This window comes from Mirounga angustirostris, unplaced genomic scaffold (genome assembly GCF_029215605.1).
Source record: "Mirounga angustirostris isolate CCGP_5_RB_7025 unplaced genomic scaffold, mMirAng1.0.hap1 SCAF_9, whole genome shotgun sequence".
Classification (NCBI taxonomy): Eukaryota; Metazoa; Chordata; class Mammalia; order Carnivora; family Phocidae; genus Mirounga; species Mirounga angustirostris.
The window spans coordinates 60278819-60294676 of NW_026991717.1; the positions used below are offsets into that span (position 1 = coordinate 60278819).

Genomic DNA, 15858 nt, shown 5'->3' on the forward strand with positions numbered 1-15858 from the left:
TAAATAAGATAAAATTCCAAATGAAATTTAGTGATTCTTCAGAATAGCCACCCTGAACCTCTGGGTTCTCACATATTAATGATGATGATGTTGATAAGAAGAGCAATTTTTTTTTAAGATTTTATTTATTTATTTGAGAGAGAGAATGAGAGCATAAGACGGGGGAGGGTCAGAGAGAGAAGCAGACTCCCTGCTGAGCAGGGAGCCCAATGCAGGACTCGATCCCGGGACTCCAGGATCATGACCTGAGCCGAAGGAAGTCGCTTAACCAACTGAGCCACCCAGGCACCCAAGAACAGCAGTTTTCATTCAGAGCAGACCAGATAAGTAGGAAGTGCTTTTACTATTATTTTAATTCTTGCAATAACTGCAAAATAAATACTTCTGCCCCATTATAAATCAATAAATTGATAGAGAGGGGGTAAGTAAGTTTTCACAATATTAAAATGGGCAAAAAAGAAAACAGTTTGGGGGCGCCTGAGTGGCTCAGTCGGTTAAGAGTGCAACTCTTGGTTTCAGCTCTGGTCATGATCTCAGGGTTGTGGCATCAAGCCCTACACAGGGCTGTGGGCTCAGCGTGGAGTCTGCTGGAGATTCAATCTCCCTTTCCCCCTGCCCCTCTCCCCTGCTTGTGCATTTGTGTGAGCTTTCTCTCTCTCAACAAATAAATAAAATCTTTAAAAAAAAACAAGTTTGTACAGGACCACAGAGCCACAGAAATCCACAGAAAGGCCAACACAGTATGAAATAAAAGTGGCATTTCAATAGAATGCTATAGTAAGTGCTTCATAAATAGTAACAAATGAAAAAGATAGGCTGTTTAACTAATATGCTTACACTCCTACCAAAATATACAGAAGACAACATTAAGATGGAAAAACACACCTTATCTCCCATAGGTAAAATCAATTTGCCATAAATTGATTTTTAAAGTATGTGTTAATCAAAATATTCCCAAAGTTATTTCTTAGAAATTGATTTTTAAAGTTCATGTGGAAGACATAAAATTATCCAGAAAAAATTGTGGATCTCAAAAGAAAAATATCCAATATTAGTGAAGGTGTGAGTAAAAGTTCTGGTGGAAACAGAACTTGGGATGGTCTTTTTGGAAAGCAATTTGGCAATATCTAACACACACACACACAACACAAAACACCATTTATTTTCTGACCAAATAATTCTACTTCTAAGAATTTATCCTAATCTTATAGGATATGCACAAATACATTTCTTTTTTTTTTTTAAAGATTTTATTTATTTATTTGCGAGAGAGAGAATGAGAGACAGAGAGCATGAGAGGGAGGAGGGTCAGAGGGAGAAGCAGACCCCCCGCTGAGCAGGGAGCCCAATGCGGGACTCGATCCCGGGACTCCAGGATCATGACCTGAGCCGAAGGCAGTCGCTTAACCGACTGAGCCACCCAGGCGCCCCAAATACATTTCTTATAACATATAATAGCAAAAAATTGGAAACAACCTAAATGTCCATCAGTAGGCTACTGGCTAAATTAATTATATCTCAATCCAACTGAATATCTATGACTATAGCGAAAGACTTCTATGATATAGTGTTACTTCCAAAAAGTAACAAAATATATTGCTTAGAAAGACGGCATTTATGAACAAAGCATATTTTATTTATTTATAATTACGGGCTGGAAGTGGCAAAGGTCAGGGGAGAGAATTCTACTTTTACTTACCTTACATATTTTTCTGCAATTTGAAGATTTTACAACAAGCATGTAATACTTGATTGCTTTCTGAAATAAGTTTAATAAATTAAATGTTAAATAATCAATAAATTTGGGCGCCTGGGTGGCTCAGTTGGTTAAGCGACTGCCTTCGGCTCAGGTCATGATCCTGGAGTCTCTGGATCGAGTCCCGCATTGGGCTCCCTGCTCGGCAGGGAGCCTGCTTCTCCCTCTGACCTTCCCCCCTCTCATGTGCTCTCTGTCTCTCTCATCCTCTCTGTCTCAGATATATAAATAAAATCTTTAAAAAAAACCCAATAAATTTATATAATTTACTTAATAATTTAATATAAATAATAAATTAATTATTTATAAAATAATTAAATAATTTTAAAAACTTGCAAAACAGGGGTGCCCAAGTGGCTCAGTCAGTTAAGTGTCTGCCTTAAGCTCTGGTCATGATCCCAGGGTCCTGGGATAGAGCCCTGCGTCAGGCTCCCTGCTCAGTGGGGAGTCTGCTTCTACCTCTCCCTCTCCCTGCCACCCCTGCTTCTGCTCCCTCTCTCTCAAATAATTAAATAAAATCTTAAAAAAAAACTGCAAAACAATTTTATTATTATGAATTGTGAGAGGAAGAACTTTTATGTTTAGACAATAGAATGACAGCCTAAAAGGACATTTTTCATAGCAGGCTGATAATAAATCTGACAAGTGGCTAGCTTTTTAAATATATTTTCAATCCCACTCTAGGGTCCTGATCTTATTTTGTGCTACATTCAAACCTCCCTCCAGACTGACCTTTAGCTAGCTGTGAGTAAATTTACTGACCCACTGGCTACAATATTAACCTCTGGAAATTTGAGATCCACCAAAAAGCACTATTTTTACACATTTAAAAAACTGTTGTTTCACTGATCCATGCCTAAGATACTACCATCAACAAAACCATGCCGTGCCAAATTCTACCTTCCTGGGCTAAGTTTGGTGTGGGTGGGAAGAAGCTATGGTGGGAGTGAGGAGCGGAAAGGCAACACATTGAGATAAGATCTTTGACATTTGTACTGTATTTCATCAAGTTAGAGCAGGGCCAGAACCAAGTCTCCTGTCTCCCAGAGAATTTTTTTCATGCCCCAAAAAGAAAAGGGAACTCAGAATAATAAAGACATGTGTTACTCTTTTTTTTATTAAGCACTTATCATGATCCAGGCACTGTGCTAAGTTTCTTAGATGGTTATTCTACTTAATCCTCACAACAACCCATGAGATATTATTATCCTCATTTTACCTAAGAATAAACAGATTAAAAAATAATAATCAGAAAACAATCCTATGGTACCCAAATCACAAATTTTGCTCCATTCTCTTTCTTCCTGAATCAGTTTTCTTAATCTGTTCTTTATCAAAAAAAGTAGTATTTCTAACAACATATCACCTAAATTTTACTTGTCATTAAATATTCACTTCTACAGCACTATATATATTTTTAAAGGTCCTACAATTCTTTTTGTTTTTCTTCTTCCTTGGCCCTCAATCAGCTCTGAGACATCTCAGAAAGCAGCACTTACTCCTCTCATTTTAGACGTGAAGATCCAAGGCCATTCCCATCAGAGGCAATTCCAAACACCTCAACACGCCACTAGACCCAATCACCTCACACTGAACTGACAACCCAGCTGCCAGTGTTACAGAGATAACAGAAGCCATCGGGCAAGAATTTTATTTCTCTCTGCCCTCACTTACACCTAAACTTACCTTTATCTGTATACTTTCTTCTCTCATTAAGTCAGAGAAAAAGGATTCATTCTTCTGTCCTCAACACTAATATGTGCCCTAGATCCCATTCCCTCCTAGCTATTTCAAGTCTTTACTCCACCAGTTAATCATCTCAATTTTCTGTTCCTTCAACCTCTCTCTCCATTGGCTAATTTCCCTCAGGGAACCAATATGCATGTACATTATTTGCTTCCACCTAAAAGCAAACAAACAAAAGCCTTTCTTGTATCCCATATTCCTCTTTACTGCCCTGTCTCTCCTTTCATTCTAAGCTAAGCTCCTTGAAGGCATAATTTAGACTGGCTGCCTCCATTTACTTTCTCCCATTCACTGAAACATGAATTCTGCCCTTACTGCTCCACAGAAATTGCTCTCCGTGAAGTCATTAAGAGCTCTTCAACACCAAATCTAAAGACACTTTTCAGTTATCAAACCTTTATCCTGACTCAAACCTCTGAGTTCCAGTATCCAAATCCAAATGGGCTAGACTCCTAAACTCCTGCTCTTAATCATTCTCCTAGACTGCTTCAAAGTAATCATACTTACAGTCATACTGATTTCCTTCTCCACCTCAGCCCCTGCAGTTAGTAACCAAATTCCAATCCATAAATGATAAATCTCCTAAATATCTCTGGAAGCAGTTTCCTACCGGTGATGACTTCCAAACACCCAACTCAGAAACTTAATGGTTATTTTAAACCCCCGACAAGACTCAGACCGTATCAGAGGGAATAATCACCTCTCTTCTGTGATTTCCCTCTTCCGTGGATATATTCAACACTACCCTAGAATCACAGACTTTTCGAAGTGGAGGGGAATGTCATTTTATAACCGAGAAACAGAGGCTGAGTGTTTTACTTATTGTCAGCTTTGCACAGAGCCCGGAATACAAGGGAACTCATAGTATGTATCTGTGGGGAAACATTTATCGGGCGAATCACAACCTCTGTGAAAGTTTCATTTTGCACCTGGCCTCAATGACTTGTTTTCAGATTTAAATGGGATCTCTTTTTAAACTATGAAAGCATTAAATAAATGAGTAAGTACTAGTAGTTAGCATCTGGGAAACGACCCCTTCTTCTCCTTGCCCACAAACCAACGTCAGTGGTTCTAACCCTACTTTGCCCCACCGGATTACTCAATGCTGACCCTGCAGTCCAAGGAGGTCTGGTTGTCAGTCCCCACACACTCACCCCTTAAAGATTTCTGTTAACAGCTGAGTCAACTATGAGGACTTAGCGAAATTCTCCCTTCAGACGGAAAGGCTTGTAGAAAAGGGACAACCGGAGCTTCCCTGACACAGTCCACGTGCCCACAATAAGCCGTAGGGGGTCAGTCTTCCGCGAAAACGCAGTCCCAGAAAATGCAAAAAAAGTCAATCACAGTCGAACTTTAGCACAAGCTACACCCTCCTCAATTCTGATTGGTGAGGTGCCCTCTTTGCGGAAGTGATGCTCACACACGCGGAAGGGGAGTCACGGAAGAGGGGTGCTTTTTCCGTACAGAAATCCCCGAGGTGGGTACTGCAGAACGAAAGAGGGCTCACCCCGGTGACGGACCGCCGCTCCTCTCCCTCACCCCGGCCATGGGCCCGCGGAGCCGCGAGCGTCGGGCGGGGGCAGTACAGAGCACCAACGACAGCAGCGCCCTCAGCAAGAGTTCCCTGGCCGCGCACGGGTACGTGCACGACCCCTTCACCGCGTTGCTCGTTCCGGGGACCGCGCGGCGCGCGCCGCTCATCCACCGCGGCTACTACGTCCGCGCACGCGCCGTGGGGCATTGCGTGCGTGCCTTTCTGGAACGGACGTGCGCGGCCCCCGGCGCTCCTCGCGCCCAGATCGTGTCGTTGGGAGCGGGTTCAGATTCGCTGTATTTTCGCTTGAAAGCTGCGGGCTGGCTGGCCGGTGCTGCAGTCTGGGAAGTAGATTTTCTGGACGTCGTCCGGCGCAAAGCGGAGAGGATTCAAGATACGCCGGAGCTGCGCGCGTTAACCGGGCCTTTCCAGAGTGGGGACCCTGCGTCAGCGATGTGCTTTGAGAGTGTGGACTACCGCCTCCTAGGCCTGGACCTGCGGCAGCTCCCGCGATTGGACCAGGCCCTGGCCGCCGCCGGCCTTAACGCGGCCGCGCCCACTCTGCTCCTGGCAGAGGCCGTGCTGACCTACCTTGAGCCGAGTGATGCCGCGGCCCTCATCGCCTGGGCAGCCCGGCGTTTTCCTGATGCCCTTTTCGTGATCTACGAGCAGATGAGGCCGCATGACGCCTTTGGCCAGGTCATGCAGCAGCATTTTCGGCAGCTCAGTTCTCCCCTGCACGGCCTAGACTGCTTTCCCGACGTGGAGGCCCAGCAGCACCGCTTCCTTCAGGCTGGCTGGACTGCCTGCTGTGCTGTGGACATGAATGAATTCTATCGCTGCTTTCTCCCCTCGGAAGAATGCCAGCGCATGGAGAATCTTGAACCTTTTGATGAGTTTGAGGAGTGGCATTTGAAGTGCGCCCACTATTTCATTCTGGCCGCTTCTAGAGGAGACACTCTCTCCCAAACTCTGGTGTTTCCACCCTCAGAGGCGTTTCCTCGAATAGATCCTGCTTCTCCATCAGGCGTCTTCCCTGCCACTGTAGTCACTAATGACAGCAAGGGCCCAAACCTTAAGAGATATGGGCATGCCTCTGTCCTTTTGAGCCCAAGCATTATTCTTAGTGCAGGAGGATTTGGAGAGCAAGAGGGACGGCATTGCCGAGTGAGTAAGTTTCACTTGCTCTCAAGATATTGTGACTTTGAATGGAAAGGCAACCAAATATACAGTTGTGGGACTGGAACCCAGTGGGATGGACGCCTTTATCACACCATGACAAGACTTTCAGATACCGAGGTTTTGGTTCTGGGAGGAAGACTGTCCCCAGTAACTCCAGCCTTGGGGATTCTCCAACTTCGTGTCTCTAAGAGTAAGGATAATAGCACTGAGGACCTAAATGTGACAATAACAAAGGCCGGCCCAGAAGATTCCACGTTGTCATGTTGGCGGCATTCAACAACAGAAGTGTCCTTTGAGAATCAGAAATACTTGTTTGTGTATGGGGGTCGAAGTGTGGCAGAACCTGTACTAAGTGACTGGCATTTCCTACATGTGGGGACAATGGCTTGGGTCAGTATCCCAGTGGAGGGGGAAGTACCTGAAGGTCGGCATTCACACAGTGCCTGCAGCTGGCAAGGGGGAGTCCTTATTGCTGGAGGTCTGGGTGCTTCTGAGGAGCCACTGAGCTCTGTACTCTTTCTAAAATCAATCTCTTGTGGATTCCTCTGGGAATCAGTAGTCATCCAGCCTCCCATTACTCCAAGGTACTCACACACAGCTCATGTGCTCAATGGGAAGCTTCTGCTTGTTGGAGGGGTCTGGATTCATTCTTCCTCAGTTCCTGGAGTTACTGTAATTGATTTGACTACAGGATTGAGCTCTGAGTACCAGATTGACACAACATATGTGCCATGGCCATTAATGTTACACAATCATACCAGCATCCTCCTTCCTGAAGAGCAGCAGCTCCTGCTCCTTGGAGGTGGTGGGAACTGCTTTTCCTTTGGCACCTACTTCAATCCCTATACAGTGACGTTAGACCTTTCTTCCTTAAGTGCTGGACAGTAGGACTGAACTTTTGATATATTGAGGACCCCCTAACGTAAACAATAAAGGTTTCCACAATAGGATTTGACTGTAGTTATAGACATTACTACTCCTTCCTTCTGCTTTTTCTTCTCATTAGCACTACTATCCAGTGCAGAAAGTGAAGGAGGTTGTTAAAACATACCAACATTCAGAGAGATGATACAAAAATAAAACATGATTATCTGAAGAGAATGGTTATACAGTCCTAGAGTAGGAATTGGGGAGCCTTTGGATCCCTGTGTGTCTAGTTTTTTGGTTTTCCTCATCTAAGTTTATCCATTTATTGAGTTACCAGATCTTTAGCCTAAGTCAATTGAAAAATTTCCCATTCTCGGGCTTTGAAAAAATTTAACACAGATCCTTGGTAAGAATACAAGGTTGATAACTCTGATTTCTCTTCAGAGTACATAAATCTTTTGCTTTTTACCAAAGATTTCCATGGAAAGATATTGAGTTTTTAGCCAATTTTTGAGGCCTTATTTCTATGAAGCTTCTTTTAAAAAAGAATATAAGGTTGACTATAGCTGAAGAAACATGGTTTGACCTCATGCTTCATGTCTGAAATCTGAAATGAACCCAGTTACCTTATCAGATATGGACATGAATAAACCCTGGGAAACAAAGGGCTTAACACCTAGGCATCTGGCAAGGCTATGGGTGGGCCGGATACTAAATAACTGGGAGGAATATGATCAGAAGGTGGAAAGGCTGCTCTGTATTTCTTGTTTCTAAATTCACCACAGACTACCTCCAACTTGCAGGAAGGATCAAAGCTGGATGTTGATGAAATGAGTGTTCTCAGCTATGTAGTAGTTAGTTCTAGAATTCTAACCTAGAAATGACTTAAAAGCCCAGGTTATACCTTCCATTATGCTACCTCTCAGATGGTGCCATCAACCATTATTATCTCATTAGCTTTGGTGGGGGGAGAGAAAAGGCGGGGGTGGGGGCGGGGATTGTCAAGAGAACGTGGATGTGTGCCAGACCTAAATTGGTAGTGCAGTGGTGCCTCTTCTCTTGAGTACTGCCTAGTGTGGTGCATTATGAGTAGTTGGGCTTGTTCTCTCCAGAGAAATTACCCACATTTTCTGTAAGTGATTACCAGATTAAGCATGCCCTCCACCTTTAACCCTATACATGCATCATACTCAGTTAAGGAATTATTCACTTCTCAAGCTCTACTCATTAGAACACTTACAAGTTTTGTCAGCAGCATTTACTCTGTGCCTTTGGAGCAGCACTCAGTATGGACTAGTGCTGGATTCCAGTTTCATAATTAGAGATGTGGACCAGATTGAGAACTGAAGTTGGACAATGATTTTTGCTTCTCCAACTCACCGGAATATTTTTGTTCTAAAATTCTGGTATGGAGCCTGGTGCAGTTATGAGAGTTAATGAAAGACTTTTACCTCATTTAGTGATTGTACTTCTTTTTAGACCAGAAAAACTAGTTAAGGAAGGAAGACAATTTCTTATTTTGAATCTCTACTCTGTCAGGGTCTCAAAAACAGTGTATCATACCACTGAGGATATGAAAACAAAGTTAAGAACAACTCTTCTAGGATATGTTCTTCAAAGGCCAGTGCTGTCACTTCTTTGTGTGCTTTCTGGATTTTACCACCAACTGTCCATTTTTTATCTTTCTGCAAATTTAACCCTCCTTAGTGATGTTAGGAAGTTGACATGGAACAATAATGTTCCAGTAGTGCCCAGGCATTGTTTGGTCTTCTCTTTCTATGCTCTCAGACCTTGAAGTCCTGGTTTATTCTCTATGCATTTGTAATCCCAAACCCAATCTTAACAACTCATGCCTACTCTGGGGCCCATCTCACATGACATCTTTTGGAAAACACTCTCATATGACAGCCCCAAATGTAGCCAACTACTCTTTTCCTGTGGGAGAGACGCCTGTGCTCTTTGGAGAATCTGGTGAATAAGAGAACTAGTCACTAAGGTGAGTTCTTAATCATAGGGGCCATCCAGGGGCGCCTGGGTGGCTCAGTTGGTTAAGCAACTGCCTTCGGCTCAGGTCATGATCCCAGGGTCCTGGGATTGAGCCCCACATCGGGCTCCCTGCTCGGCGGGAAGCCTGCTTCTCCCTCTCCCACTCCCCCTGCTTGTGTTCCCTCTCTCGCTGTCTCTGTCAAATAAATAATAAAACCTTTAAAAAAAAAAATCATAGGGACCATCCAATAATGTCTAGTGTGACATTAAAACTAAACAGCTTTTTGACTGGAGTAATGAAGGGGATATAAAATAGCGTTAGACTGGCAAGGAAGGTCATGAGTCCTCGCTGATCATGTTTGGACTTGATGTTTAAAGAGAGAAGAAAAATATGTAGAGCAGAAATTATGAAATTTATAATCCGCCTCAGAGGAGACTGAGATTTCCTTGGATGTCAATAATTACGTAAACAAAAGATTTCTGTCATTCCACAGTTTATTTTTTTTATTTTTATTTTTTAAAGATTTTATTTATTTATTCATGAGAGACAGAGAGGGAGAGAGAGAGAAGCAGGTTCCCAAGGAGCAGGGAGCCCGATGTGGGACTCGATCCCAGGACCCTGGGATCATGACCTGAGCCGAAGGCAGATGTTTAACCATCTGAGCCACCCAGGCGCCCCGTCATTCCACAGTTTAAAGACTGTTCACTTATCTTTCTTGGTCAATGACATAAAGCACTTGGTTGGGAAGGGGCAGTTCCTTGACTAGGGGAAGGAACTGGGTCTATCTAGTTCACTTCGCTATCCCCAACATAGTAGATGCTTAATAAATACTTGTTGGTTGGAGGTCCAATTTGATACTCAAATAAATTATATTTGCATATTACTATTGTACATACCATGCACAAATGGATGTCAAAATTCATTTAATTAGTGTGTGGGGGGAGTATTAAAGTTTTAAAGACCTCCTATTTAAGAGTTTTTAAAATTCAACTGTTTTAACCTGGGTAAACGTGGTAGGCTCCCTGGTGTTACTCCTAGCTTTATAGATTACACTCAAACCTTCTCCCTGATTGCAATTTCCAGCTGATCTTCATGCCCTTTTGTTCAACAATGGACCATGGTTATCCCATATCCTTTGCAAATGAAGTGAGCTAACTTTGCCAAAAGGCTAATCTGAGGATGTAGGAACATGCAATTAAATGTGCTCATGAGCAGATACACACAGGATCTTACTAGGATGTGGTGATGCTTCGCTGGGCATGACTTGGTGTGTAACAAAGTTTAATACAGGGAGAGGAAAAACCTTGCCCTAATATTTATGCAAAAAGTCATTTGCCACCTAAATGGCAGTCTAAAGCTAGAAAATAAGTTGTAAATTTAGGATATTATACTACATTATGCTTTTCTCATTCCCTAGCCTTTGTCCACATTTTTAGGCTTTTCATTAGAGCCTCTCAACATCTGATTCCTATGTAGACTTTTACTATTTCAGAAAAAGTTAGTAAAGCAGATCTTCCTTATGTATGGATATACCAGCAACTTAAGCAATACTTAAGAGGAAAAAACCAACTTTGCCATCACCTTTCTCCCAAAGAGCTCAACTGAAAAGGCAGTTTAGACCTCAATCCACTGAATTTAAATTTGGACAATTGAGTTCAGCCAACAATTTTTTGGGGGGAGGGCAGGAGAGGCAGAAGGAGAGGGAGAGAGAGAATTTTAAGCAAGCTCCACACTCAGCATGGAGCCCAACGTGGGACTTGATTTCACAACCCTGAGACCATGACCTGAGCCGAAATCAGGAATCGGATGCCTAACTGAGCCACCCAGGGGCCGCCAGACAACAATTTTTATTTCCAGGGCACAACACATGGTAAATGTTCAATTATGTAACATGAAGGATGGATATATGTTTGATTCAGGCTAAAATTAGTAATAAATAGTGAGTTGTAATGTTAAGATCAGAGATTATCCCCAGAAAATCAAAATATATTGCAAAGTCATAGTAATTACTTTGATATTGGTGCCAGAATAGACAAATAGATAGAAGGAACAAAGAATCCCTGTATAGGGATGCCTGGGTGGCTCAGTTGGTTAAGTGTCTGCCTTCAACTCAGTTCATGATTCCAGGGTCCTGGGATTGAGCCCCATATTGGGCTCTCTGCTAAGTGGGGAGCCTGCTTCTCCTCTCTCTCTGCCTGCCACTCTGCCTGCTTGTGCTCTTTCTCTCTCTCTGTCAAGTTAATAAATAAAATCTTAAAAAAAAAAAAAAAAGAATAGACTGTATAGTAAGGTCACATTCAGACCCGTGATGAATGGCTGGACTCTTAAGTATATGTATGATTTGGGACTACTTGGCTAATCATTTGTGAAAAGTGATGTCAGCTCCCGACTTCTCACAAATCACAATCATAAATTCCAGATGGAGTAAAGACCAAACTTAAACTTAAAAAACAAAGCCAAACTAAATTATATGAGCATGATAACAAGTATAAAAGAGTATGTTTATAATGTTTATAATCTCAGGTGTAGGAAAGGCCTGAAAGGACACATACATGTAAACAAAATTTTTTTAAAAATCTGATAACTTAATTCATTTAAAACTTCAGGGCAATAAGAAAATAAATTCTTCCCTCTCCTCAGGATCAAGTCATAGCAATACTTTTGTTTTCCTTTTTTCATTCAGTCCCTAGAATTAAGATGCATGTGACTCACTCCTCTGTTTCTCAGTAATAGCTTCTGAAATAGGTTAACAATGAGAAATTTGCATAATGTAAAGTGGAGCTTTCAATTGACCATAACAACTCATTCATTCATTCATCCATTCAATATTTAGTGTTCTAAGCAGGATAGATCAGTGAACCAAATAATCCCTTATGGAATTTGCAGCCTAGCAGGGGGAGACAAGAAACTAAACAACAAATATAATAAATACATTACATATTATATTAGAAGTGATAAGGACTGTGGAAAAAGAAAAAGGATAAGGAGTATCAGGAGTGCATGGGGTTAGGGGTAAAAGGTTAAAATAACCAAAAAGGGTGGAACAGGGTCACTCTCACGGAGCCATGAAATTTGAGAAGGTAATAGAGTTAGCTAAGAAGATTATTAAGGAAAAAGTATTTTAGGCAGAGGGACTAGCCAGAGCAAAACTGCTAAAGAAATTCACTGTAAGAACTTAGCTTTGATCTGGGTGAAAAAGAGAGTTGTGTAGGGTTTTGGGTGATACTATTTGACTCACTTTTTTTTTTTTAAGATAGAGCATATGAATGGGGGAGGGGCAGAAGGGAAGGGAGGTGCAGAGGGAGAGAATCTCAGGCAGACTCCCTGCCAAGCACAGAGCCCAACATGGGGCTCGATTTCAGGACCCTGAGATCATGACCTGGGCCGAAATCAAGAGTCAGGTACCCAACCGACTGAGCCACCCAGGGGCCCCTATTTGACTCACATTTTTAAAGGGTCTATTTGAACACTGTAAGAGGAATAGCTTGTAGGAGGTCAAGAGTAAGAGCGGGGAGACTTGGAAAGCTGTTGGAGTAATAAAGATAAAAGATGATGTGAATTCAACTGGAATGGTGAAAAATGGTGGGACTGGGTGTATATTCTGAAGGAAGAGCTAACAAAATTACCTAATGGACTGGGTATGGAATATGATGAAAAGGGAGGAATGAAGGATGGGCTCTAAGACTTCAGTCCTAAGGAACTGGAAAGTTGGAGTTGCCATCACCAAGAGGCAGTGCAAATTTGTGGGGGCGGTCGGCGGGGGTAAATCAGGAGTTCAGGTTGGATATGTTAACTTTGCGATGTCAGTTAGACATCCAAATGGAGAGTCACTTCCTCAAATATTTATTTTATAACCTCTCTCCTCATCCTCTACATTAATTCACTTTTCCCTTTGCCTTCTGTAAATAACCATACCAAACATAGGAATGGGACTGGCAAATAAAAATGGCTGAACTGGAAACACAAGAAGCTTGAAGAATAAGAGGGGCAAATCCTCTGTGAGATGGCCCATGCCTGGCTGCTCCTGGCTCCCAGAGCCCATCTCAGAGCCACTTTCATTTAGATCCACTGTCTTGTTTTTTTTTCTGATTTTAACTTCTTTCTCTATTAATATTTACTATGCATACTGTGTAATTCTCCATTAGTAAATTTTTCATAAAGCCAGACTCTGATATTCCCTATGTCACAAGCCTCATCCCCTGCTATACCTTCTGCTCTTACTTGAGATCCCAGTTATATGGAACTATACCTAGGTCCCCAAGTACCTCCATTCCTTTACTTACAGTTTTCTCCCTGTGGGACTCTTGATGCTGCTCTTACCTTACTCTTAACCTTGTGTATACAACTCCTACTTGACTTTCAAAGCTTATCTTTTTCTTTTTTTTTAAAGATTTATTTGTTTATTTGAGAGAGAGAGAGAGCACGAGTGGAAGGCAGGGGCAGAGGGAGAGGGAAAAAGTCTCAAACAGACTCCACACTGAGCACGGGGCCGGAAGTGGGGCTTGATCCCATGACTCTGAAATCATGACCTGAGCTGAAACCCAGAGTGGAATGTTTAACTGACTGTACCACCCAAGCGCTGCTCAAAGCTTATCTTTGAAAAGCATTCCATGATTCTAATACCCCTACCCTTTCAGGCTGGGTTGGGTTACCCTTCTGTATTGCAATTCACCTTGTAAATATCCTCCATATTGCACTTACCATATTATCTTGTAATCTGTTTTCTAGTCTGTCTTCTCACTGCAGATTTAACTCCTTGAGGACAGGGGTAGTATCTTATTCATCACTGTATTCTCAGCACCTGAAACTATAAACACTGAAACTGAACAAGGATCTCTCATTGTGGGTGTTTAACTTCTTAGAGCCAGTAATTTCTCATACCCTTTCAATATAATAAATCTTATGCCACTGGCTTCCTGGGGAAGAATAGAGAAGCATCAGTGAAGAATAATACAATGACACACAAAAAACCCCACAAACTCCTGTCATGCAAGCCTGTGCCCTTGGTCATAAACTCAGAAAGAATCACCCAGAGCCTTTAGAACACAGCTGTGATTATACACAGCTGCTTTCAGGAACCCCATTCTTAGTCCTACTACTTCCTCCATCTCCCACTCACACATCTGGTGGGTAGTAAAAAAGACAAGTAATCACAGAGATAGTGAATTTTTTATATTATTTTGTAGAAGATCAGTATATTAACCACATTTTAACTATTAAGAAGATCCACTCGGTAGTGACTTGTACCTGCAACTTACCCTCTAGCCCAATATACTTTGAATTTTTCAGTTTGGGTTAAGACTCACCTATGGCCACTTTTGGTTTGAGCTAATCACCTGGACTCATGCTAGTGTCGATTCAGCTAGAACACAGTATAGCCTGTGGCTCTCTATCCTGCTATGTGTTAGCCAACAGTTCATTTTAAAACACTTATTGTCATTTATTGTATAAGACATATATGCTCATTATAGAAATATTTTAAAAAGCAAAATCTGTTATATTTAAACATTTTCTAAGACTTGCCAACCATGCTATGGTTGCAGTTTGCCTTTTTACAAGTTCTGAATAAAAATTCCTTTCACCACCACAAAGAAAGTTAATCTCAGGGGGATAAAATCAAGTTGTTCATAGTTCTTGTGCATGTCTTATTCAGCTGGTGTCTACATGACAATTTCTCAGCTGATGAATTCCTCTTTTTTTTTATTTTAAAGATTTTTATTTATTTATTAGAGAGAGAGAGTACAAGTAGGCAGAGAGGCAGGCAGAGGGAGAGGGAGAAGCAGTCTCCCTACCGAGCAGGGAGCCCAATGCGGGACTCAATCCCAGGACCCAGGGATCATGACCTGAGCCGAAGGCAGCCGCTTAACCGACTGAGCCACCCAGGCACCCCTGAATTCCTCTTTGATAAGTGATTGTCTTCTCTTGCCTACATCTGATAAGAATAACGTCAAGTCCCTAAGGTTACTAAGATGATGAAATTAAGAGATATAATAATATTTTCCTTTTTTTAAAAAAGTAAGCTTTATGCCCAGTTACTACTCTACACCTGGACAGACGCTGAGCAGGGTGAATTCTTGAGGGCCTTGGAATCCCAGAGTCCTGAGATCAAGAGTTGCATGTTCTACCAACTGAGCCAGCCAGGTGTCCCATATTATATTATTCATACCATTTTTTTTTTACAAGAGAAGAAATATGGTCTGCAAAATCAGATCTGGGAAGACCTGAGGAAAAAAGAGCACACAAGTGAAGAACAAAATTCTGCTACTCAAGATAGAAGGGAAGTAAAATATAAACCTGAGGAGGACAGCAAACGTGTAGTCATTGGCAACATGAATTAATGTTCACTCATCCTGAAGAAGTAACTAGACAGAACTGTGACAAAAGTTCATGCTGGACAACTAACCAATGGCAGTTGTATAGTTTAAGTTTGTGGGATTGGAATCAGACAGACTTGGGTTTGAATTCTGATTTTGCTCCTTACTATCATGTGACCTTAGGTAATTGCTTAACTTTTTTAAACCTCAGTTCCCATATCTATAAAATGGGTATAATTGGTATAATAATGGTACTCACATCATAAGTTGATGAAAGAATTTTATAAGACAATGTAAATAGAGCATATTAGCATGGTGTGAGGTGTACACTAAGGACTCAATAAATGTTAGCCCAGGATATGACAAAAGTGGAGAGGGGTAGTCGTGATGACCTCCCCTGAGTAGTTTGTCACTAGTGTTTAACCAGTCAGTCCAATATTTAATGACTATTTATTTAATACTGTGCTAGGTC

General features: G+C 41.9%; 1 protein-coding gene and 1 pseudogene across 7 annotated transcripts in view; one reads left to right on the top strand and one right to left on the bottom strand.

Annotated features, from left to right (window-relative positions):
• The window catches only part of ADAL (adenosine deaminase like), a 72977-nt gene that overhangs the window by 24501 nt on the left and 32618 nt on the right, over positions 1–15858 (bottom strand). For 3 of the 7 annotated variants that reach the window (XM_064570557.1, XM_045900238.3, XM_064570558.1), the window contains exon 1: positions 5010–5521. The exons of 1 other annotated variant lie outside the window; for it this stretch is intronic. In XM_064570557.1, coding sequence (XP_064426627.1) covers positions 5010–5243 — 234 coding nt within the window. In that variant the 5' untranslated portion in view covers positions 5244–5521. Of the gene's footprint in view, positions 1–4656; positions 5522–13773; positions 13880–15858 lie in introns of those variants that run through there. 3 more of the 7 variants (XM_045900236.3, XM_045900235.3, XM_045900237.3) reach the window with 2 other exon arrangements.
• LOC123862544 (U5 spliceosomal RNA) lies at positions 7510–7618 on the top strand (annotated as a pseudogene).